At 36.1% G+C, this 26,115-nt stretch overlaps 4 protein-coding genes and 1 long non-coding RNA gene across 9 annotated transcripts; 3 read left to right on the plus strand and 2 right to left on the minus strand.

Moving 5' to 3' along the window:
* The first annotated feature begins 117 nt into the window (after window positions 1-117).
* LOC120007873 (protein LAX PANICLE 2-like) lies at window positions 118-7,991 on the plus strand. Of its 2 annotated transcripts, none has more exons than XM_038858344.1 (4): window positions 118-1,274; window positions 1,396-1,446; window positions 1,556-1,628; window positions 7,536-7,991. In XM_038858344.1, the coding sequence occupies exons 1-4, from the start codon at window positions 475-477 to the stop codon at window positions 7,692-7,694; spliced, it is 1,083 nt and encodes a 360-aa protein (XP_038714272.1). In that variant the 5' UTR covers window positions 118-474; the 3' UTR covers window positions 7,695-7,991. The 2 variants fall into 2 exon arrangements, with proteins under 2 accessions (XP_038714272.1, XP_038714273.1); XM_038858345.1 differs by having other exon boundaries at window positions 7,539-7,991.
* A 1,957-nt stretch (window positions 7,992-9,948) lies between these two features.
* On the minus strand, window positions 9,949-11,214 carry LOC120006808. Its single transcript, XM_038856898.1, has one exon. It carries the CDS (start codon window positions 11,077-11,079, stop codon window positions 10,174-10,176), a length of 906 nt encoding a protein of 301 aa, XP_038712826.1. The 5' UTR covers window positions 11,080-11,214; the 3' UTR covers window positions 9,949-10,173.
* A 1,855-nt stretch (window positions 11,215-13,069) lies between these two features.
* LOC120007180 lies at window positions 13,070-15,468 on the plus strand. Of its 4 annotated transcripts, none has more exons than XR_005470161.1 (4): window positions 13,073-13,505; window positions 13,914-14,202; window positions 14,481-14,521; window positions 14,966-15,468. It is a non-coding gene; the product is annotated as an uncharacterized LOC120007180 (long non-coding RNA). The 4 variants fall into 4 exon arrangements; XR_005470160.1 differs by having other exon boundaries at window positions 13,077-13,505; window positions 13,914-14,030; window positions 14,161-14,202; window positions 14,481-15,441; XR_005470159.1 differs by having other exon boundaries at window positions 13,070-13,505; window positions 13,914-14,521; window positions 14,966-15,462.
* Window positions 15,469-18,910: 3,442 nt separating this feature from the next.
* Window positions 18,911-23,113, plus strand: LOC120007953 (serine carboxypeptidase-like 45). Its single transcript, XM_038858445.1, has 10 exons — window positions 18,911-19,259; window positions 19,359-19,460; window positions 19,545-19,640; window positions 19,950-20,042; window positions 20,131-20,210; window positions 20,286-20,567; window positions 20,656-20,780; window positions 20,869-20,961; window positions 21,035-21,152; window positions 21,238-23,113. The coding sequence occupies exons 1-10, from the start codon at window positions 19,004-19,006 to the stop codon at window positions 21,385-21,387; spliced, it is 1,395 nt and encodes a 464-aa protein (XP_038714373.1). The 5' UTR covers window positions 18,911-19,003; the 3' UTR covers window positions 21,388-23,113.
* LOC120007952 (pentatricopeptide repeat-containing protein At5g13270, chloroplastic) lies at window positions 22,474-25,503 on the minus strand. Its single transcript, XM_038858444.1, has 2 exons — window positions 23,162-25,503; window positions 22,474-23,040 (listed from the first exon to the last, which is right to left on the minus strand). The coding sequence occupies exon 1, from the start codon at window positions 25,421-25,423 to the stop codon at window positions 23,210-23,212; it is 2,214 nt and encodes a 737-aa protein (XP_038714372.1). The 5' UTR covers window positions 25,424-25,503; the 3' UTR covers window positions 22,474-23,040; window positions 23,162-23,209.
* Window positions 25,504-26,115: the final 612 nt, after the last annotated feature.

Consider the following 26,115-nt stretch of genomic DNA (forward strand, 5'->3'; position numbering starts at 1 on the left):
GATATTAATTTTTTTTTCTTCTTAATAAAGTCAAATATTACTGTACGACCCCTCTAAGAATATATATATATATATATATATATATATATATACACACATACAACTAAGGCTATTATTATTGAATATAATATATAACTGACTGACCACCCATTCCTCTCTCTGCAACTATTTCATCTCCCACAAACTTCCAAACAAAGAGAATGAATGGAAAGTGAGATTTCTCATAAGGTTTATTATTCTCCTTGTTGTCCTCCTCCAAATTATATATACGCATATATATACATATTTATTTTCACCACAAAACAGCACACAAAAAAACCCTTATCTGTCCGTTAATGGGTGGTGTTAATTCTCTCTTTCTCGACTCCACGTTTGTTCTTGTTCATCTTCTTCAATATGCATCGACAGATTGATCACAACCGTTCAATAATAATCGATGGCCGCGATTATCAGCAAGACTAATAGTATGCGGGTATGACCATGGTTCCGGCGCAAACCCTCTCCAAACATCATCAATTATACTATGGCGGTTACGACGGTTGTGATGGCGGTTACACGGAAGAAGAAGAGTATTATGAAGCCGAGGCTGGCTTGTTAGGACGATCTGATCTAGTGTTGGCACCTGCGGCGGCTAGTAATCCAATGGCTGAAGATGAATCAAGAACAACAACGACTAATTATACTACCAGTGCTAGTCTTAACAACAACGAAGCCGCGGCTTCAAGCTCAAAAGTTGTTCAAGCCGAAGACGATGCCAGCTGGCTCCAGCTCAGCATAGGCGCTTCAGCCAAAACAACTCCACGTAGAGGAGGCGGTGGCTTAGTAGAGCTTGATCTGTTACCAGCTCGCAGCGGGAGTGAGGGTGAAAGAGTCATTTCAGAAGAGAATATTACAAGAGTACTGCCGGCAGCAGCACCATTAACACCAATCTTTCACGCTCCTCCGGGGCCGGTCCCGTCATTTTTGTTTCAAGCGGCGGGGAGTAGTTCGAGTACGGTTGTTCCTTCTCCTCCTCCTCATCATCATCAAGAGAACATTAATTGGGTATTTAGGCCTGCAGAGTTGAGTTCTATAGGGACGAATTCGTTGTCGTCAGCCTCTTCATCTAATCCGGCGTCGTTCATGCAATTGGGCTCGTATTTTGCTCGAACACCATTTCAATTGCAGGGTGGCGGTGTTAATGTTGCTGGACCGAGTTTGCAGTTTAGAGTTATTGATCCTCCAACGAGACCCCATTCCGGTATTTGGTTTTCGCTTCAAGCCTCACAAAACCAGTAAGTTTAGTTGGGATAACCGAGATATCAACTGCTGTTGAAATCCCTATCATAACCGATATTAATAGTACTAATTTATTTGTTTAATTATAATGTCATAACCTTTTACAATTAAATGCAGAGCTAAAGAACCCTTCTTGCCTCAAATACCAAAGAGCTATCTGAGAATCAGGTAATTAATTAATTTATAATTATTCTCAATTTCAAGTATATTTTATGGTTTCTTGGTCTTAATTATTTTGTCTTAATTATGGATTATGGATTTTGAAATGTTGGTTTAGGGATGGGAGGATGACAGTTCGTTTACTAATGAAGTATCTGGTTAACAAGCTGAGATTGGATAGCGAATCAGAGGTACTTAATTCATTCAACTCCTTTTAATTTTTCAAATTATATGCAGATTAATTGCTTTATAATATGTATTCCTTCCTTATGCAAATTCAAAAGCTGGTGAAAAAAATGGCCTTATAGATGAAGCCATATACATATACACATACAATACATACATATATATATATATATATATATATGAATACGGACGTTTAGGTTGGTGTTATAGAGACATGAAAGAAACAGCATAACTAGACCCATTTTCTGTAGTGGTATTTTTGCTGTTCTGATAACATCAGGTTTAGGTAGCAAGTCATGTGTCCAAGGCAAGGTACCCAACATCTTCTAATTTTGTATCATTAGAGAGACACTCAAATAATCCAGTCTTGCATAGATATTTGGTCTTAATCAGGACTACTTTAACCCTAAAATGTTGCTACAATCTAGGTCATTCAATTAGGTTTTCTTTGAATTGGTCAGATATTCCATGTTTTTAGTTAATTAGCTAGTTAGATGGATGTGTGTGCTCGTAATTAGTGAAGAGATTACTTAAAGGTTGGTAGGGTTCAATGGGGAAGTAGGAGTATATAATTAGGAGATAATATGGAAAACTACCTACCACCACACACTCTTTGAATTCCAATGAAACCCTCTTTAAGTATTTATGGAAGAGGAGTTGCCTTGTATAATTAGGTATACTATTTAAAGAACACAAAAAAAAAATGAAAATGAAGTTTCAATGATCCACACACCTAAACTAAAGGTGAACTCAAAATAAACTAAAGGTGAACTCAAAATAAAATTTACCATTAGAAACGAAACATACATATATGCCTCTCTATATGTAATTAAATTTTTGTAGGTGACAATGAATAAACCTAGTAGATATTAGAAGATAGTGACAAGAGAAAGATCTAAGGTTAGGGTTTGTTTTTAAGATTTATGTCCAATTGTGTGTTTTAATGTTAAGGATGAGTATTTTGTCCTCTTTAAGTTGCATGAACCGCAAGAATTGGGACGTAAAGCTTATGATCATTCTATCCTCTATAGGATGTCTTCAAGTTAAGGAAATGTCAATGTGTGTGAGATTACGTATGATGAGTGAGAGAGAAACACTCTCTTTGTTAATCTCATTAAGGAAGATAAACCAATTAAACATGATATTTACTTAAATATAGTTATAGCTAATTAACGGGATCAATAAGGGAGCTTTGAATTCACTACTTATTAACCTTGATATTCTCCACTTATTTAGGAATCTAATTCTTCTATATATCTACACATGAGTACGTTAATTGTGGGGCTTAATTTCCTAGGAGAGGATAATACGCACGTACATTTCAAAGATTGTTATAATTCCATATGTGTACAAATATAGAATCTATGCAGATATATACATATATATTGCTTCTTATATATGCACTCTTTCATCGTCATCAAAAACCATTATATGTTCATTGATGATTAGTCCAAATTACAGCATATTTTTCTTGTATTCTTAGCCTTGATATGAAACATTTATAGCTAGCTCGTGTGCCAGCACTTTAGCGAGTAAATAAAAATCGGGGACTTACGCCCATGTCTAAGAACTTTAATATATAGTGTATATATATATATATATATATATATATATATATATATAAAAATTCTTATATAAGGGTCTAATGTAAGGGTGTAAAATAAATGTTATGTTTTAATAGTATGGATGAATGAGAAGACAAGTGAGGTCCACTGTTTTGGGTCCTACATGTTTCAAATCAATGGTGTAAACATAACCTCTTATTTTATACCCTTACATTAGACTCTTTTATGAGAATTCCTCATATATATGAACTCTTTCCAACACCATAAGCATTCTTTCATGATAATTGTTCTTTTATTATCATACTTTATTTTCTTCAACATCATTCAATTAAATGGTATTTATACAATTTTTTCCCACGAAAAACAAAATGATTTGGAGTTACATGCAAATTTGAATATTGAGATTTCCAGTGGAAAACATTTTAAAAATGACTGGACTTCTGTTTTTAATTATGAAATTATTTCGTAATAAATTTAAGTTATTTTAATTTATTTTAATATTATTCACATTATGCTTTTTTAAATATCATTTAGTTCGAAAAATCACTGAAATTTTTTACATGTAAGATTTCTGAATAAATTCAAAGTTTTCAAATTTTCTCAGTGAAGTTATTATTTTATCGTTTTTTTATAGGCATGTAAATAACAAAACCCTAGTTATGATAGTAACTTGGAATGGACATAGATTTGTGTTTTTGATCTCGATCTATATGTATATAGATCGAGATTAATGTACATAGAAGAGATAGCTGATAATTATAGGTTTGTATTTTTATTTAGTATTATTTATGTGATTTTAGTATCATTTTCAATAGGTGAAACAATAATTAATTAAATAAATAAACTACATAATGAGTAAATCCTTAACTAGGAATACATCACACGATATGCAGCCGTATGTGATGATGTAGTAAACCCAAAAAGATGCATGGCCATGGCATGCTATGGCTAGGTTTGATTTTATCTTTAGACTGATCATTACATATAATTAGCCCTTAAAGACAATTATTTTCCTTAATAATTAGCTGTATATAACTTGTCTTTTAGCGGCTGTCTTCATGTTGCATGCCTTTGGACATTTAATTATCCAGGGTTAGGGACAAAAAGAAATTAACAATAATGAAAAAAAAACCTTAGCCTCATTAATGGACAAAAGATAATAATAGGTAATGTGATCAGTTCAATTATTTCTTGCTTGTAGATGCTGTATTTCTTACCTATAACATTAAAATATACTTATATAGGTGCATCCAACATTCCATTCTCTGTTTTCTATAACCAGCCGCTTCTAATTTGCATGTGTTAGTTAGTATATATATCTATGTCAAATCTTATATATGGCTTGTAGATGCTGTATTTTCATGCCTTGCCTTGAAGTAATGACAAATGAGATTACGACAACACACACACACATATGCATAGCTAACCAACAACGCCCTTCACGTACAAAAACTCTCTCTCTCTCTCTCTCTCATACACACACAATATATATACATAAAGAGAGAGAGAATCATTCTTTGTGTTCTTGATCACCTTAAGTTGTTTACAATACACCTCATCAAAGAAGAGTCTTTAGTTTCATAAAATACTAGGAATGTGTTACGCACACAACATTCTTAACTCTTAATAATGCCATTGATTTGGAAATCAATTCCCTAACAAAGTTGGTTCCACCGACCCTTGATCCCTCTCTCCTTCCCATCATCACCTTCTCCACGAGTTTACGTGTTATATAGGGTTAAAATAGGAAGAGAGAAAGATGTCTATGAAAAGGTCTTTGTTCTTAAGAAATTAAAGCATTGACTTTTGGAGATTAGATAAATATAACAAAAAAGCTTATCTTGTTAACGTAGAAAAGGTTGATTTTAACATGACCATGATAAGATCGTAGGGTTCGAAAAATCACACGTGGACCCTGTCTTTCTCAATCTTTTTGCATGCGTTGCTCTCCCTTTAGTTTCATCACGCTTTCGCTTCTTTCAGCTCATCTCAGCCCAATATATTTTAATCGTAGGGCCGATCTTCATCCTCCATCACCATCTTTTTCATATAGAACTTCAAGTGCTGCACTTTCAAGGATTGAAAAAAAAAAACCCCAAACATATATATTATTCTCATTTATTTTACGTCTGAGGAAAGCAATGCATGAGCTAGCTGTTAGTCAACAACAGAATCATTCCATGTTGTTGATTTCTTTTTTCTTTTTTCTTTTTTTTTTTGAAAAAAAAGCACCCATTTTTCTTAAGAATCACTACATTATTAGTTGGCGAAAGATAAACAAATATATGTAGATGATACATATATGTATGTGTATATATATTAATGTGAATAAACAACGGCTCTCTTAAAAAAAATAAAACTAGGTTTTGTATGGCAGGGTTTACTTAGCTAAAACTATTAAATGTCAACATAGATAATAGATTATTGACAATATTTCTCATTAGGGTTCTTTGTGGAAGAAAAAAAAAAGAAAGCAACGTGAAGGAGACGTGCATGAGATATATCAATCAAGAAGTGTTTTATTATATGTTAGGTAGCCTGCAGCTTTACTTTTTGATATATTTTTAAATTTTTTTTTTCAAAAGACAATAAATAGAAAACCATATTTATTTAAAAAATGCATGAAAAATCTGAATGGTTTTATAAACCATTGGATGCAAGTTGAATACATGATTGGACAATGAAAATCTTATAGATTTTCTGTCTTTATTTTTTAAAAAATTATTTTATATGTATATGTAGAAAATAAGTACGTATGAGTGCATAATCCTCGCCGTGCTTTTTGGTTCCACTACCAAGTTTTCTTTCATCATTATTACTATCTTGTCAGTCCTTTAAATAGTTAAATTCAATAGTAAAAAAAGTCCATGTGTTAATGATTTATGCTTGGGAGTTAGGAGCAAAGGCTAACTCGGGTAGGCCATGTAATGATTAAAAGCGGGCAGCTTACGATCGTGGGTCGGGCGGGCAGCCACTAAACGGTCTATTTTTCGGCCGCCCGTTGCCCGTTATGTGTGTTTTCGGGTCAAGAGTGAAAATGAAGACTTATCTTCTCTTGGAGTAAAGTAAAGATAAGTGATAATGCAGATGTAATTAGTGTATATATATATATATATGTATATATGTATTATGGGGTAAAGTAGACGTCAACAATCCAATATGGAACATATCATGAACAAGAAGTAATTAAGGTAGTGACAAACATGACTTGATCAATACTTTAGATTTTGTTTTCTTTCTAAAAACAATTGAGGTAGAGAAAGGTGCATCTACTCCTATATATGACTTCTCTTTATATCTTTCGTTACTTTCAAGTCAAATTTCGGTGATTTTGATTGACCTAATTTTGTGTATTTGCGTGTGTATTATTTTAGTTCGTTTGGTGTGTTATCATGGGTTGAAACAACTATATATTCGATGATGAAGTTTTTTTTTTAAACGACTTGCGTGATAATCCAACTGTGAATCTCTTTAGGATTAAATCGTATGGACTCAGAAAGTTCTCAGTTCGATTTCCACTAAAAATGATATCCTTTTGCTCACACACTAGACTTTGCCCCAGTTCCCTATCAGGTGAAAATTTTCTATCAATGCAAGTCTAACAGCCCGCGTTTAGACATATATCGGATGTATAAAGGATAAGCATGTATGGGGTAAAAAATTAGGAACCACAAACAAGATCAATTAAAGATTGAGGACCTACTTTAGGTCGGATTCTTGTTCTCATTGCGCCGATCTAATCGTGAATCAAAGGTGCACTTGAGATAATTATGAGTGGTGGTCAAATTGCAAAACATGTTGGGTTATATATCTTGTATTATTGAAAGGAAGTCAATTTTCTAGATTTGATGATCCACTTAAGGAAAAGCTGATTGGTAGGTTTAAGAAGACATAGCATGTGAAACTAGTTTTCTGAGCAAGTATTTTCAATATTGGCATGATCAAATGTTCTTCCAATTACAGACCATGATAATCATGACTCACTCCATGATCAAACCATGTCATTAGTGTAAAAGCAATCTTCTCTTTTCCACCAAAAGATTGCTTTTTCATGCACAAGTGTGATATTAATTATATTGCGCAACAATTTTGCGGATCTCAATATTATTTGTTGCAGTTATTACAAAAATGTTGAGATTGGTACATACGATTTCATATGAATAATGTGTCGTTCATTTAGCAATTGTGATAGTAATGATAAAAAAATATTGTAATCTTCAACATTTTCATATATTGTGTGCTAATTATTTAATTTTACTTCTTATTTTTTTTATTAATTATGATAATGTTGTTAATTTTGATTTTTCTTTTCGTGATTGTGATTGATTGATAAATAAAATAAAAAAGCAGGTAGAGATTACATGTAGAGGACAAGAGCTTCTACCTTTCTTGACGCTACAGCATGTAAGAGATAATATATGGAATCCAAGAGATGCACTCACTTTGCTTCCAGATTCATCAACTATACATCATCTCATGGTGCTTCAATATGGTAGGAATGCTTAATTTATCAAAAAAATAAAAATAAAATATTAATCCCCCATAATTTATTAATTAATTTACATGTATTATTACTCGTTAACTTATAAGAAAAGAAACCACCTCATTTTTATTTTTTAAATTTCTAATGGGTTTTGTTAATTATTTTTTTGCCCTTTTTTTATCGACTTCTCCAATTGATGGAGAAAGAAGAATATGGGTTGTACCCCCAAAATGATGTTTATGGTTTTTGGGGTTTATACCTTAGCCATGTATGACCTCAACATATGAGGGTTTGATATTTATTTACTCACTATATTTGACGACTGAAAACTTCTCCTGTTGAATTTTAATTTTCTGAAGGAATTCATTTCTATGGTCTTAGTTATAGAATTCATTTATTGGATTTTATATGTTTTTGGTGTATTTCATATGAAATTTTTATTCTCGATTCAACAGTGTTACGGATCTCATTTTTTATACCAAATACTAACAAGTGAGACCAACGATTTCACATGAATCATGTGCTTCATCTCAACATCTAGGATAGTTGCGCTCTCAATTTTGAATTGGCAAATATCACAAGAAGCAAGGAATACATTACAGCAAGCCCAATATTGACAATCTTTAATCATGGAAACCTAGTCCACGAATCAATCTCAGTTCCACGGACTGGGCTTTTTCAATGGGCTTTAAATATAGCCCAGAAAGACTTGATCGCCTCAAGAAGTTAAAAAAAAAAGAACAGGTCTCCGGCATCATCAAAAGCTGCATTCTCTAATTCCCTCTCCAAGCTCAGAAACAAAATCAATTTAACCTTAATCATTCAATCTCTAAACCAAGAAAAGTTGAAATAGCGAGGGGAGTTGTATGTAAGCTTTTGTAAGGATGACCTGAATATAAAGCCATAATTTCCTATCCCACTGCCCAGTGCCTGCCACTGGTGGGAAGAATTTTTAATTATCTCTTCATACATTTCAGTAGATAATGAAGAAGAACCCCAAAAACTGGAAACAGGGTTGTAAAAATAGGCAAACCAAAAAATCAGTATTACCGACAGAAGGCAAAAGCTCACCTTTTCACCGTAAGCATAAACTATCAAGTAAATATATACCTCTCAGGAAAGGTTCTTGCATTACCTTCATGGTCGTGGCAGTAATGAAAGCCATAAGACAAAGAGAATACCCTTCTGGTCAGCTCATCGGAACATCTCTTCTTGATTTGATTTACCTGTGCATTGACCATAGCAAATGACCACCTCCTTCCATTTTCCTCCATCCGATGAAATCAAAGTTTGTTTTACCACCTGCATGCTTTCATGAAGCAGTCCGCCCAACATCTTACCAACAAATCAATAGTTCAAGACTTCAAGGTAACCCGCCAAAGCTAGAATATTGGCTGCAACTAATGTCAGCTATATAAGCAAACCAGTTTGACTGCAAGCTCAACCGTGCCAAGTTGAACTTGGTGTCTGTTATAACATCCATGATAATTATACAGTTGCAACTTAAAATTGCAAAACTTCTCATGGAGATGTTAACTAATAAATTGAAACAAACACAGAATACCAAACCTCTAAACAGGATCTTGAACTTACAATCAATAAATGCCATTAAGATCGTGCATTAGAGCATGATGATGATTGAGTCTTTGAAAACCTTGATTACACCATTAGTCAGATATAACATAACTAAATAAAGAGCTCTTTATGACAGAGAATCAAAAGTAATCAAGCAGCCAATTGTTCACAGAATCACGTAATCAAGCTACTAATATTCCTATCATGTAGCTTGACTATGCCAGTAAAAAGTACAGAATTTCAAAGGCTAAATATATCGCTGAAGTGGAGCTCACAGTTTATTCAATATGATTAACCAAAACAGAATTATACAAAATCATCAATGGCGTCATGGATTTTTGGGAGTATAAAATGGATCAACACATAGAAAAATCGGCAGGTATAGAAGGATTCAATAATGAAAAACGCACACCTTCTATTTGGATATAATGACCCTCAGAAGACAAAAACTAATTATAAACAGCAGCAAATTATCTGGAAGCTTAGAAAAGTTCAGTCTATATATCTCAGCAGACTTGTTGCAAGTATCTATTACTGCTATTCAATACTGCCTACATGTTGTGAAGGATGGATACAAACAAGGTAAAGCAAGAATTTCTTTTTGATGGCTATCAATGTGAACGATTAGCCTGCATACCTCCTGCCAATTTAGTCATCTTCATCCTATACTACAATGAAAATTACCAGTCCAGAATCCAGATCAACCATATGTGATACCAATGAAGTCAAAACAACAGACAATGAAAGAGAACAAAGGTAATCGTTGAAATCCATAATTGCCAATTCAGAGAAAAAGTTCATAATTTCATTATCAGTCACCCTGAAAGAAAGGCTCAAACCATCTCAGACAAGCATTTTTTATCAAACTCAGCCCATATGAAGTAGATTATGTTACAGGATCTATACCAACCAAAAATAGTACAAAACTCACGAGAACCCCTTGCGAAGCTTCTGGATCGCAGTGTAGATTTTCCTCCTGGAACCCACCGCATTTATCCCCATATCCTTGAGATCCTCCAGTGCCAGCAATGGCAACACCTCCTCATCCACTTCATGTATCTCGAAAACAGGTGCATATCTGCTCAGCCCCAATTCGGTCAGCCATGTCCTCACGCCCTCACTAGTGCCGCATTTCTGGTCCCTAGAATCCGTCTCGTGCAAAATATGCATCTCAACGGCGTCGTTTTCTCTGCTCTCAGAAACCCTAGTCCGACCAGGCCTCCTGGGCACACTCTGCCACATATCCAGAGCCATGTTATCAGCAGAATGAACGGGGCTCGGGTCCTCCAATGGACTCTCCGAGTCCGGAGCGAAATCCCTAAACCCTTCATCCCCTTCCTCCCTACTGTTCCCCTCGGCTTCGTCCACTCTTGATGATATCCAACTCGATCTCACTCTTTTCGTGGTCCCTCTTTTCGCTTTCGCCTTCTGGTGCCCGAATTCGAGAGTCAAGTCGCCGTTTTGAGTATTCTCTTCGGGCTCGCGATCGTAATTATGACTGTGGGTATCGTTGATGTTGTTGTTCCCGTTCACCAGATTGGTTGAAGAACGTGCCTTGGAAGATTTGGAGGACTCTCTAGGGAGACGCCAAGACGGGTGCTTGTAGCGGTTAGCGCTACGCATCTGCGTGTCGTGGTTGAGAGTGACCGGCTGGTCTCCGATCTCACCTAAACGAACACTCGGCCGGCGCTGTCGTTTTGCTGGGGCCTGGATTTGCCCCGGGTTCTCTGTTTGTGCGGGGACTATCACCGTTGTAGTAGCCGCCATCTCTGGAGCAGTCGCTGCCAGGTCTGAGTCGATGGGGCCTTCCGTTGGCTGCAACTCCGCGGCCATTTACAGGGACTGTGGAGAGGGAGATTCGGAGCGTAGGATGAGGAAGGATTGGATCGGAGGGATCGGACGGGGATTAAGGGTCCTGGAGGGGCAAATTCAATCCAGTTACTTTATGAGACATGCTATTCCATTTTAAAATATTCGTACTCGTAAAATTCATTGAGCTTAGAGCAAATTCAATAACAAAAACATTTGAAATGTTTTTTTATGCATTACTTTTAGTCTACACTATTTAATTATTTAAATTTAATGGCAAGTTTTTGTTTTTCACATAAGTATAAGTATTCATTGGGTTAAGTTTAAACTTTAAATAGGGGAATTTGTAATTAGGTCAAAAAAAAAGTTTTCAATTTAATTAAGGAATGTTTTTGATATAATTGTGCATCATTTTACATGAAATCTTGTATTGTTTTAGAGTTATTTTGGATTATTTCTGCCTAAAGAGTGTTTAATTGTGTAATTCAGGTGCAAGGGCGAATATGAAAGAAAATGAGCAAGTTGGAGAGAAAAGAGCCAAGAAGTGAAGACAGAGAGAAAATCCGATCGATCGGCATGATGGTCAGATCGATCGGACGTCAAGAAAGCAGGATCAGACAGAAGAGAAGTTCGATCGATCGGCCAGAATCGCACAAGGATTCTGAAGATTTGCAAAATGTCGATCTCACTCTAAACCTAAATGGTCCCACTCAAAACGGCACAGACTTATTAGATAGAACGACTGAAGAGTTATTAGGAGTATATAAGCTTAGATTTCTAGGGTTTTTGAAACTTTTGGACCTTTGGAGCAAAACCTAGGGTTTTGGGGAGACTTCTCTACAGCAGCCATTGTTGCAAGCGCAAGGGGGTTAAGGGGTTTTTCCTTATTTTCTCTTTATTCTTGTATTTAATGACTGTCATCTCTGATTTTGTGCTGTATTCCTTAGTTATGAGGAACTAATTCTCTAACTAAGGGTCCTAATGGAACCCTTTTTTGAAGATTAAATGAAATTGGTTTCTCGTTCTTGAATCTCTTTTTATGTTGTTGATTTTCTGTGGATATGCTTATTGCTTTCAAATGATTGATCACCATTTGAATTATTTCTAGTCTAGGTTGAGACCAGAAGGATAAACCTAGGGTTGCAAGAGTCCATAGAAGACGTAGGTTGTATGAACCATAGGAATATAGGTTCAAGACTTATGCAATCATTAATTGATTTCCATTATGCTTAAGGGATTTTTGATATGAAACCAAATGTTAGGAATAACAGAGATTCTATTGAAAATACTTTCAGTGTATCTAGGAATAGAACATTGGATAATTTGGGAAATCTATTGTCAACAACTAAATTGAGAAGTGAGAATTAATGAACCAATGGAGTTTAGTTGGATAAGAAGTGGTGAAATTAGGAACCTTAGTGTTTACTTTGCTTGAAACAAAATTTGTGGTTTGTTGCTTTGTTAATCATTTAAGTGTCATTTACTTAGTACTCTTTCAATTTACTTGTTTAGCATTAGGTAAAACCAAATCAACAATTCGTTTGCCATTTTAATGTGCTAATTGCTTATTTTGTCATTGATTTGAAATTGTCAAAACATCCTTGTGGGACGATACTCTATTCACTATTTATTACTTGTGCGATTTTGTCCGCTTGCGAATATTTCACAACAGTTTTAAATTTCAATAATTGGGTCACTCCAATCCCAATTAATTTTATATATTTTTATATTTCATATGATATTTTTATTTTATTTTAATTTCGACAAATTTGTGATACGTTGAAATTGATTGAAATTTTAGATCGGAACTACTCAATTGTAGAAAATTTAAATATTTAGTGACCTAATTAAAAATATTTTTTTTCATGACCTAATTTCAAAGTCTCCTATCTTTCGGTGCCCTATTTCAACTTAATTATCATTTATCTATTCATAGTTCATGGTCTTATATATATGTTTTTTTGTGGGATAGCGGTAAACAAATGGAAAATTCCACAGCCAATCAATCTTAAACCTTTAAATGGGCCTTTAGGAAGGCCTGGCCAGTCTCAATACTTTGTTGTGCTTTCTACTTGTACCCAAACCTTTAATGGGGCAGAAGGAAAGGCCCGGCCCGTCAAACGGAGCGAGATAGAGTAACAGAGATGCCTCTCGATTCCACCTTCGCCATCGGCGCTGCAGCCCTGTTTCGGCGGTTGCATTACCAAACGTTGAAGGGAAGAAGAGCGAGTTGAAGTTTCTGGTAGTTTTGTGTGCATTAATTTTCCTTTTGGGTGTCTTTTTGGCGGCGGCTGACGGATACGGATGTTCTTTGCAATGAAGTAGCCAAGTAGGTAATGAGGAATGCAAGGCGCCCAAGTGGAAGAATTTGGATTCTGATGAACTGGGTATCAGAAATTCAATGATTTCAGAACCTACACGAGTAGTACTTAAGAAGCTGAAGAAAATTGGTACTGATTTATACTACCTGTTTTTCATTGAACAATCTCAAATTTACAATTTGGCAATCATCGACTATAATGGGTATTAAATTGTGAACTCCAAATGGCTGTTTCAATTGATTTCATACGCCATGGTGTCAATTAGTATTCGGATTCTCTGGAGTTTTTTTTGGTTGTCCGTTATTTTACGATGCATTATCCGTTCTGTTAATTCTGCAGTATATGAGGTTTACCTTGAAGGTCCTCTGTTGTGCATTACTTGTTTTAGATCAATGTGGTTTCTTGTTATGGTTTATGTAAAGTAATTGTTTGCTTTTGCATTATCTTCTTCGTTAGCCATTCGTTCAATATGTTTCTGAATATTTTCTTGGAAACTTGGTGGCACCTTCATAATATTGCATTGTTGAAATTATGAAGGTTGAAGATGCTATTGTTCTTGCATTGGCACAACAGCGACGGGAAAACTCTCTTTGACTGTTGATCTCAGGCATGCTTTGTAAAATTTGGTGGTATATCTGGACGTTCTTAATTATTGTAAGAGTATTTGCATCAATATTGTTTGTACCACCCTAGTATTTTCATCAGTTCTAAGTGCTATCATTAATGTGTATGCATGTTAAGTGCTAATGCTTACTTTTCTGTCATTATTCAAATTCACATGCAGATATCAAATCACCAGGTGATCCAAAGTTTGTGGAGGCATTTGGTAAGTTATAGCTGGGTTTGGGACTGGACTTTGTTTCTGTAATTTACTACCCTATTGCTGAAGTAAAGATATTATGCCAGCACTCCCAAACAAAGTTAATAGACATATCCTTAGAGTAATATTTTGCACCAAAAAGAAAACTTCTTGATTTCCATCTATGATCAATCCGATATTTGAGGAGAAAGTTATGTTAAAAATACTAAGATATGCTGTGACAGTGCAAGAATGTCTTAATAATCCTTTCCTTTTGCTCGCTCTCTCTCTCTCGGGTTTCTCAGAACCAAGCTCAGAGGAGTCTGAAGGCGTACTTTTCAAGGAGGTCAGTTATTTATTTTTGCCTTTTGTGCATTGAACATATTGCCATAGCACACTGAATCTGATACTGTCTGATCATGTATGTATTTTGCAAGGCCCATCGTATGGAGGAGGTTATTCACACTTCATTCCGCAAACATTTGTAGTGATTTTTACTTAGCGAACAGTTGCATTGTGCATTACCATTTTGATTCCATGTTAATATTACCAAACACAAAAGATTCATTTTGATTCTCATTCTATTCAAATTCCCATTTGGAAATGCATTTCCATTTCATTTCACACCGGCTAGCAAACATTGCCGTAGTTTTAAAGATGAAAATTCTGCTAGTGTTATATGCTGACACATGCTAGTATGCTACCAATGCCGTTCCAACACAATTTTGACTCGGATGTATGCTTCTCCTTATTCCTTAATGACCACTCATTTTGGTTTCTTCCTGCTTAGTTGAGCAAGGCTGGAGCTCAGGAAGTTGGGCATTGAGCGTAGATTATGGGACGCATCAAGCAAGAAAAGCGATCAGGACCCTTTGTTATCTTGGAATTTTGGAAATCTGCCTTTTAATTTAAATTACTTGCTTTACAGTTTTTTATCCTAGATGTTTGTAGCACTTTTTATTCGTTTGACCTTCATCTATATACATCTTTCTCAGGGCTCCTGTATCTCAGAAATCTGCCAGATAATTGAACTGATCTGTTTGAATGTCTACACTATAAAGTTGGGTTTATATATATATTATCAAGGCATATGTACATTCTTCCTGTTGTTAAATGTAAGGGCATGGACAAAATTTGGTCTTAGTTGTCTTAGAGAATTGTTTTGAATTGTTTGCCCTCTCTGTATCCTCAACTTATTCACAGCCTGTTTTGGTTTGCCTTGTTGAACTCAATGAGGATCGAACTCAAGCCTTCCCAAGTCTATACGGTTTGACTCTAGAGAGATTCACCAACTAAGCTATTAGTAAGTGGTTAGTTTGACGTGTGTTGCTTCAATGCTGTAAAGTTCAAGCCTGGGTACACAGCTTTTGCGCAAGTGATTTTCTCCAACCTCCCCCCCTCTGAAAAGGCAAGGCAGTAAGAGCTGTACATGGTTACCCAAGACACCCCACTAAGGCACTAACAATGGCTATACAGATCATCCCGGAATTCCCTTTTGTCATATATCCAGTGGAACCATATGAAGAATGGCCATGGAATCACTGTTGAATAAGCTTTTTATATTCGGCCTATGGAGTCTCTATATAATGGCAGGGACTATGGCACGCGCTGCAGGTTTTGTTTTCTGTATCCTTAAAATAAAACAAAACTTTTCTTAAAAATCCCAACTGTTGAGTCCACTTCACTTGTGCCCTAACTGAAATGGGCACTTACAATATAATATATTTACATAGCCTCCTCAGTGGAGACTGGAGAGTCTCAACTCTCAACTGAAAAAATGGAAAAAAGCCATGCTTTTTGGTAAAAAGATGAGGCGTGGGACAGAGAGGACACATCCTTCAAATTCTAAAAGGTAATTTTTTTTAACCTAATACATGATACCCATTAAAACCCTTTTTCCACCCACTAATCTTAGAGGCTTTCTAGCTAGGAAAATGACCTAGAGATGATAAAGAAGAATCATGGAAGGATAAAGGATTACCCTACTTGGGCGTTTGTTTCTTCTTGTTTTTTCCTTGTAATTATTACATTGAAATGATGATACTGGATTGTGTTTTCTTCCAAGTGCGAAAGTTTGTATGGAAGTTAGTATAGTTGGGCCACCAAAAAAAGACCCAAGGGAGAAATTGGTTGGGAAATACAATACTACCTCCTTTTCTTTTGGTCTTTTGCCTGTTGTTTGCCTTTTGTCTCTCAACAATTGGTTTGTCTCTCACTTGTAATAAAGGAAAGAAAATGTGGAAATCATTGCCCTCTTGACCTAATCATCACCTCACATAGTGTCATATATTTGTTAACACATTCTCTTAATAAATTTGTTGGGTGTGCTTGGTAAGCATTAATTCTTCATTCACTAAATTGTCATCTTTGAAAGACGGAGAAATAAAGAAGAGACATGGCATGAATCAATCAAATTATGATGGAAGGACTAAAGGGTGACTTAGTAGGGTTTGTGAGTTCTATAATCATCATGCTTATGCCAAAAAAAAAAACAGAGAATAAAAGGAAAATTAATTAACATAATTAATTTAAAAATATAAAAGTTTATCAACTTTTCCATAATACATATACAGAAAGAATGAATATGATTTTCAAAAAAAGAAATTTTAGGCTAAAAATAAGAAAAGTATGGAGGAGAAAAGGGAAAAAGGTTGGAACTTTGCTTCCATGTCAAGCCTCTTCACATTTCCCAAATAAATATATTGCCTTGGAAAAAGCAAAGACACTAATTTATCCAAAATTAAGAATTTATATATGTGTGTGTGTGTATATATCTATATATTATGTGAATGAAGGATCTAAGATTGAGACACAACCTAAGCTATGTAGGGAAGCAGAAGATGGAATAACAGACTGCATCCTGTCGTTTTGTGTTAGCGTGATGTAGAAAACGACATGAAAATGCAAAAGTTGGGGGTGTGGTAGCCAATGCACACACATGTTGACAACAAATGTTACAAATAGTAGTAAATTTGGATCCAAACTCAAAATTCTTTATATTCTCTAAACTAAACAACAAAATAAATACAAAAATGGACCATTTTTTTTTAACTCAGCTGTCCCACATGCTACAATCTTGTTTTGAAAGATAATTCAAAATGAGTGCAAAAGCTATGAGTACAAGCTTATACAAATCAAATACACATTGGGTCTTGTTTCTTTTTTACAAAATTGGATCTTCCATTATAGACAATCAATTCTAACTGTGAGTGGTGGTCACCCCCATTGAAGGGACAGTTCAAATTTGATGTAGGACTAATGGCACTTAATTATTAATAAACCCATAAATAGTATTGAAAATTTGAAATACCATCTTGTCAAAATTGCGCAAAAATTGATCGGATAACTCGTTTCGATGTGGTGACCAAGATTAGTAGATTTGCCCCCAACTCCCAACCCATTTTTTGTCAAATTCCACTTTTAGAACTTCAAATGAGTCTTTTTAATATTTTAAGAACATTTTTGTAATTTGGCATTTTTGTGTTTTTGGTTACTTTAAGATTATAACCGGCCTTAGTGATCTTTTAACTTTGATTTTGAAAAAATATATTGAAAATCTTGAGAGTTTTTCTCAAATACAATGGATTCCGTTAATTATTTTCTTTTATTAAATATTGGTTTAGTCTAGTTCGTTGTTCCGTTGCATCAAAATTGGATAGAGCTAAAGATTTCAATATTTCAACTGGAAGGGCTTATCAACAGCAACCAGCTTTTTTTGCAAAACATGGACCACACACACAGTGCCTGTGAGTATGCGACTGTGAATCTGAGAAAGAAGAGGACTTGTGAAGGTGTTGGCTTGACTACCAAGAAGAGGGTCTCTATAGTTCTTTACAGAAACATGTCAGACAGATCTTAAATGCCTCTATGACAAGTCAAAGAAAGTTAAACCACAAATATAAATTTACTCCTTGAGTAAAAAATTTCAGGTACTTATAAAGTTGTAATAGTATAAGTACAAAGTAAAAGACAGTTCAAAATCCAGTAAATTTAGTAAAAATGAGTAAGACAGAGAAGTTAGATGACAAATAAATGCTTTGGAGGAGTACAATGATGTAAAGGGTCCTTGCTTTGATCACACTAATAAAAAATTTTCCTGGGAAAACAAAAAAGAAAGTCTGGGTTTCTTGCAATATCCCATAAGATTCTTCTTAAGTATGTACATGAAACAGGAATTGCAGTAGTTTATCATTACAAAACAAGACAAGGAAGGATGGAAAGATGACAAGTTGAGATGTGGATGTGGATGTATGAATACCATAGCATATAAATGATTTTTCCCTTAATCGCTACAAGCCAACTTTTTTTTCCTGGGAAAAACCAGAAAGAATGGATGATTTCTTGCAATAGTCCATATGTATCATGATTATGCTACAAACCCTTTTTTGAAAATTGTAAACTAAAGTATACCCTGGAAATTTCTTTAGAGATATAATTACATTTTCTGACATTATTCATCTAATTTTTTGAAATAGTAAAGTGTATATTATTTGCTGGACTTGCAGAATGCAGTGGTTCTGTAACTTCTATGGGGGACATAAGAGACTATTCAAAGCTCATTCTATCTTTTCATTTCCAGTTCACAGTAAAAGACCCCATTTTCCCTTACTGAACCCAAAGACAAAAAAAAAAAAAAAAGACTTCTATTTGTTACCTATTTTATGTTAATAATAACCGCATTTTTTTTTTAAAAAAAAGCAACTTCTCTTTAGGCATTATATAATGCCACCCCATTTAGCAACATCATCTCTTAAGCTTTCTTCCACTTTTAACTCTCTTTTTTCACACTCTCTGCTTTGGGCTTTTTGCTCTCTTGTGTACTGAAACCATGGCTTATCTACTACCATGGAAAATGGTGGCATTGGTTGTGGGTTTGTTTCTGCTATGCTTTTCAGCTGAAGGAGAGTCCAACTTTTCCAACTTTGACAGGATTCTCAGGCTACCGGGTCAACCATGGGTAGGGTTCCAGCAGTATTCGGGTTATGTAACTGTTGATGAGAAGAAAGAAAGAGCCCTTTTTTATTACTTTGCAGAAGCAGAAATAGATGCAGCTTCCAAGCCTCTTGTTCTCTGGCTTAATGGAGGTCTCAATTTCTCATTTCTCTCCCACTAAAGTTATTTACATATATCATAAATGTATGTATAGATTTTGAATGGTTGTTTGGTGGTGGTCTTGTATGCAGGACCAGGTTGTTCTTCTTTGGGAGTTGGAGCATTTTCTGAGAATGGTCCATTTAGGCCAAAAGGAGCTTTGCTGGTTAGTAACCAATATAGCTGGAATAGTGGTAAGTGATTTTCTGTTTGTTTCCGCGGATTTTCCATTAATGGGTTTGATCATGGAAATCATAATTGCTTAATATAATTTACAGAAGCTAATATGTTGTATCTGGAGACACCAATTGGAGTTGGGTTCTCTTATTCTTCTGATACCTCCTCTTATGAAGGCGTAAATGACAAAATCACTGGTGAGTTTCACTGACTTTAAATGTATTTTGTACTGGGTCTCGTGAGTTCCTTCAACAATTTTCTTTGCTTCTTGCCTGAGAAAACACTTGCTTTGAATCCCAGAAGAAACAGAGTTTTTGTACTCAAGATTCAAAAGTCAACTTCTCTCCATTTTCTTCTATTTAATTAGTTTGTGGGACTGAGTCTTTCCACTTTACAGATATGCCATGTTCAATGGCTACTTTTATTGTTTGTTGTTTTCTTTTTTTGATTTGACAAAAGCCCACCTTTACAGATCCTACCTTCCAATTTTGTTTTCTGGTCTACAGCCAAAGACAACCTGGTGTTCTTGCAAAACTGGTTTCTCAAATTCCCACAATACAGAAACAGAAGTTTGTACATTACAGGAGAAAGCTATGCTGGTAATATCTTTTTTCCCAGAACAGTTCTTCAATCCAAACAGTATCAACATTGATGGAAAATTCATACTTTTTTTTTTCATATTACTAGGTCACTACATACCCCAACTGGCAGATCTCATTCTTCAAATCAACAAGAAAGAAAATTTCTTCAACCTGAAAGGCATTGCTGTAAGTGAAATAGAAAAGGCTTCAATGCTTATATTTTTAGTAACACTAAAGTAAACCCTATTCATTTTATTGCAGTTGGGAAACCCAGTTCTAGAATTTGCTACTGACTTAAATTCAAGGGCAGAGTTCTTCTGGTCTCACGGACTAATATCAGATTCAACCTACAAAATGTTCACTTCAGCTTGTAACTATTCCCGCTATGTAAGCGAGTATTACAGAGACAATGTCTCTTCTGCATGTTCAAGAGTGATGAGCCTAGTGACTAAAGAAACCAGCAGATTTGTTGACAAGTATGATGTTACCCTTGACGTCTGTATACCATCTGTTCTTTCACAATCCAAAGTCTTCAGTCCTCATGTGAGTAAAAACAATCTTCACATTCTTCTACTTTGTTTTGTTTTGCTGTCACTTGTTTTAACTGAAAACTCACATCTCAAACATATAGCAAGTTGGAGAGACAATAGATGTATGTGTGGAGGATGAAACAGTCAAGTACCTGAACAGGCTGGATGTGCAGAAAGCTCTTCATGCCCGTCTTGTCGGAGTCCGTCAATGGGCGGTTTGCAGCGAGTAATTCTCTTTCACAAAAATCACTTTGAAACATACTTTCTGCTAATTTAGAGGTGATGGGTTCATTGCCGTTTTCTTTTCCTCTCAGAATCCTAGATTATGAGCTGCTTGACCTGGAGATACCAACAATCACAGTTGTGGGTAGACTGCTAAAGGCAGGAATTCCAGTTTTGGTGTACAGGTAATGCCTCTAATGTCTAATGCATTACCATATTAGCAATGAAGAAATCACAGCAAATTGATTCTTGACGCAGTGGAGATCAAGACTCAGTAATCCCATTGACCGGAAGTCGAAAGTTAGTTCACATTCTAGCAGAAGAATTAAGATTGAATACCACAGTGCCTTACAGGGTTTGGTTTGAAGGACAGCAGGTAATTCTTGCTGAACGCATTGAAGATCTCTGTAACAGTATTTCCAATGGATTAATGGGCCTTCTTGCTTATTCTCGCCTTTCAGGTTGGTGGTTGGACTCAAGTTTATGGTAACATTCTATCCTTTGCCACTATAAGGGGAGCATCACATGAAGCTCCATTTTCACAACCTGAAAGATCGCTCGGGCTGTTCAGGTCTTTTCTACAAGGCAGGCCTCTGCCAGAAGCATTCTGACCAGTTCGTCATTGAGAATGCAGATTCCAACTGTAAGTAAAGCTCAGTTATTGTTGTTAAAGAACGGCACATAATCATGAGAGAGAATTGCGATGGATTGTTTGTTCTTTCAGGTTTGTCCATGCTAATGGAGTGTAGAAAATTTTTGTAAAAATCTCAAGAAACAATGCAAAAGAGCATGAATACTTGTAGATGTTGCTTCTATGATTCACTGAAATCCCTAGCTTGTGAAAGCATATTATGAAGGAACTTAATCAACTTGTTATAGCAAAATAAAAGAAGGCAAATATTATCAACAAGTTCTTACGGTGTTTCAAGAGCAGTTAGTAATTACTCTACCAGAGCTTCAACCGTCATTTTTACGCAACTGAACTGCAAAGCTAGTATAAGCCTTGATAACATCAGGGATATGCTGAGGTCTCTTCCATCATCTCCACTTGTTGTAGAGCCCATGTTCTTGCAATAAGGGTTTTCCAGAGATCAATGGCTATCGATTTCTGGCCCAACAATGGACATAATACCTTCGCTGGCTGAATTGTGCGGACCCTGCACCACAATTTTATGAAAGTATTTCAGACTCTTGAATCAGGCATCATCATGAAAATATTAGAATCTTAGGATTGTTATTGTCATCAAACAAAATCATCATCGCAGAAATAGAAGAAAAGGAAAGAAAGTCACTTGCAATCAATTTGGAAAGAGTATTTCAAAAGATTGGGATTATAATATGTACGGCCACTGCAAGCATACGAAAGGAGAAGTTAGTTATAGCATCAGAGCATGAAGTGAACTGGAGACAAGACTTCAGAAAAAGACTGGATGGAAATGTACCTAAAACTTGGAAGTGACATTTTGATTTGCGAACCCATCCATTTGTTTGATTTCAACCCAGGAACTAGCTCGTGACCAGAATAAGGATATAACATAAATCAATTAGAAATGTGATGGTAAAATGGGAGAAAATTCGTTGAACCAAAAGACAAAGAAACCAGAATCCCTTCCTTATTTCAGGATCAAGTATACTGGTATATTATGTTTGTACTGCAAAGATAAAAGACACATTCAATCTAGCGCAAATAAACAACAAAAGATAATCTCTGTATAATTTATATAGGATTTAATAAAAACTCAGAAGAAGCATACATAAGAGCACATTTTTGATAATCTAAAACGGGTCTGCTCACGAAGCTTCACCTTTTCCCATTCAAGGTTTTGTACTTTTTCATATCCAAATTATGGGATAGGCACCACTAAACAAATTAGGATGCATCACCTCGACTATGACTAGCAGAAATGGACCAGTCGCTCATCCACTTAGAGACCATAATCTGAAGAGTCTCCAAATCTTGTTAACCAGTCACACGAGACATCTATGTCCAGGGTTGGCGAGCACACCAATGACTGATACTACTCACATTTCCAAAGTTTCTCCAATCATATGAATCATTATCTTATCAACTGTTGTATACACTCTTGGATTGACATCATACTTTCTGAATAAATGTCTAACCTCTCCAATAACAGAATAAATGTCTACATTGCATTCCATAGCAGAAGATATGTGTTGAGGATGACTTAGACATGACTATGAACTCCTGAAGAGATGCAGAATTCCAACCTTCACCACCATAAAGGACCAGTGACTCTGTCGTCCTGCCATATTGTAATGTTGTGGATAACTTTTATTCCTCGGCTTTAACCGAAATTTTGTGTGGAATTTATACAACTTAAATGGTTGCAATGACTAATATCCAAATAGGGTAATTGCACACACCTTAAAAGTGATTGAACATTCCAAGTTTAATCGATTTGGTCTCAAGGATTACCAGTAGTCATTGCAAGAACATTTCCCTGACTCAAAGTGGTGGAATCTGCAAGAATCTCTGACAACAATTTTCCGTCCAGTTGTCTCAGATACCTGCTTTGCAAAATCATGGCAATCTTTACATGCTCTCAAGTTCTTGAATATCACGATAGGGCCATTGCATGGCATAGATATAAGCCCAAATGCTATGGCAAGCCTTTCACTATGATCAAGAAGTTGTTCCTTACGCTCAGGCAGATTACCAGATTCATCTTCTTTAGTGTGAAGTCCAATTTCATTGTTCGTAATGGGACTGAACTGTTTCAACTTTGAATAGATCTCTTTTGTCTGGGGATGGTGTTTATCTCCAACAATGAACCGGTGCACTTTACCCTTAACAGTAATCCAGCTGCAGCCAAGCTCCTTCTTCAAATTCCTCTGGGACATCATCTTCCTAACAAAAGCTGCCTCTTCCCATTTACCAGTTGAAGCATACAAATTAAACATGAGAATATAAGCTGCAATATCGTATGGGTCAAGCTGAAGGAGTTTTTCGGCGGCTATTGTTCCCAGTACATAGTTCCTATGGATCCAACATCCACCCAATAAGGATTTCCAACTCATTGCATCAGGTTCACATGGCATGCTTTCCACCAATTCAAGTGCTTTTTGGAGTAACCCAGCTCGGGAGTATATATCAATCATACAATCATAATGATCAATTGTTGGAACTATTCCATAATCATTGCCCATTGATTCCAAGAACCGCTTACCCTCTTTTACTAAACCAGAATGGCTACAGGCAGTCAAAAGTGCCACAAATGTAACAGCGTTTGGTCTTACTCTCTGATCCTGCATCCTCTTAAAAAGCCTTAGGGCTTCAGAAGCATTTCCATGATAAGCATGACCAGATATTATAGCAGTCCAAGCCACAGTATCAGGTTTATCTATGGATTCGAAAGCTTGATAGGCATAGTCCAACATGCCACATTTTGAGTACATTGTAATCATTGCACTTTCTCCATGTAGATATGAAACTAGACCCCTTTTTATTGCATCAGCATGTGCTTGGGCACCCATATTAAAATCTGCAGTGGCTGAGCATGCTTGAAAAATACTAGTATAGATAAATGGATTTAAATGGAAACATTTGCTCCTTAGAGATCCAAAGGCTTTAATAGCCTCCCCAAATTTACCTGCTTGGCAATAGCCAGTTATTAAAGCACTCCACGAAACATCATTAGGTTCACAAATGCTCTCAAATGCTCTACAAGCAGACTCAAAACTTGCACATTTGACATAAAGGTCTACAAGAGGAGTCCCCACCGAAACTTCAGATTCCAACCCAACTTTAATAATGTATCCATGAATCTGCCTCCCAAGGTTCAAGTCCTCCATGTTGGCACATGCCTTGAGAGCAATGGAGAATACATACTCATCCAACTCGACTCCTTCGCTCATTGTCTTTGCGAACAAAATCAGAGCATCTTCTAGTCTACCAGCTTCAACATACCCAAACATCAATCCTGTCCAACCTACAGCATTCTTCTCGACCATCTTATCAAAAATAACTCCAGCACCCTCCAACCATCCACATTTCACATACATATTGACTATTGCTGCATGAACTGAAACGTCGTTGCCTATACCATTTCTTATGGAATAGGAATGTATCTGCTTGCCAATCTCCAAAAGAGAAGGACTCCTTAACGAGCTTAATAGAGTAATATAAATAGAGGAATTCGGTGTAATCCCTGACGGACGCATATGTGATAAGAGTCCCAAAGCTCTATCAAGGAGTCCTTCTTGTGCATAAGCAGATATAATTATAATCCAAGAAACCAAGTTCTTGTCAAGCATTTCATCGAACACTCTCCTTGCATCTACTAGGCTCCCACAACGACAATACATTTTGAGAACGGAATTCTCGAGATTCCCAGATGGTTTCTCGACCGTTCTTCGCAACCGATCGTGGAAGAACCTTCCATCCCACAAAGAATTCAATTCACCACACGTTTCAAAGAGGCATTTATAAGTATGTGGGTTAAGAGGAAGACCTGCAGTGTCCATTTCTTTGAGAAATTCGCGAGCTTCATGGATTTTCCCTTGTTTGGCTAGAGAAACTAAGTGTAAATTCTCAACGTGACCTTGTTTTGGGTTTTGTTGGGTCTTCAGTGAAGGAGGAGAGCATCTGAGAGAGAACCATGAAGGGATTTGAGCAAAATTGGCCATTTTTAAAGATGGGCTATTGCCTAGTGCCCTAACCTGGGAAGGATTTGAAGACGCGGGAGCTAAAGAACAGCACCGGGCATTCATTGTGTCAAAGATATCAACAAAATCTTTGATATCTTTGATAAATGAACAAAATCTTTGAATTTGTCAAAGATATCTACAAAATATCAATGATATCTTTGACAAATCAACAAAATCTTTGAATTTGTCAAAGATATCAACAACATCTTTGATTTATTTTATTGACATTATTTTTCTTACTTTTCCTTTCTAACGCCTATATAAAGGCATGTTGTACACAATCAACATATAGTGAAATACAGATCTTTTACTTCTCTATTATATCCTTTCACTTCTCTAACTTCTCTAACATGGTATCGGAGCCACTCCTGTTGAGGCACTCCAGAGTAGTGTACGTACTACCATTGATACAGCACATATTATTACAGCCTTGGTCCAACACTCCTTAGGTGGGATCTTGGTTTTGGGTCCGTCCCCAGTCGGTTGCGGTCTCCTTTGAGATGTTCTTATCTTTTCTTGAGTTTTGGTGTCCTCCGTGGCGGTGCTCCTTCCACCGTTAGTCGTGCTCTTCCAGGGGTACTCCTTTGCTCGGGCCCCTAGCTAGACCCGATTGCTTCTTCTGCCTTTTCATCAGTTTGAGCATGGTTCCTCGCAGTTCGTTCCTTTGGCCT

This window comes from Tripterygium wilfordii, chromosome 10, assembly GCF_013401445.1.
Source record: "Tripterygium wilfordii isolate XIE 37 chromosome 10, ASM1340144v1, whole genome shotgun sequence".
NCBI lineage: Eukaryota > Viridiplantae > Streptophyta > Magnoliopsida > Celastrales > Celastraceae > Tripterygium > Tripterygium wilfordii.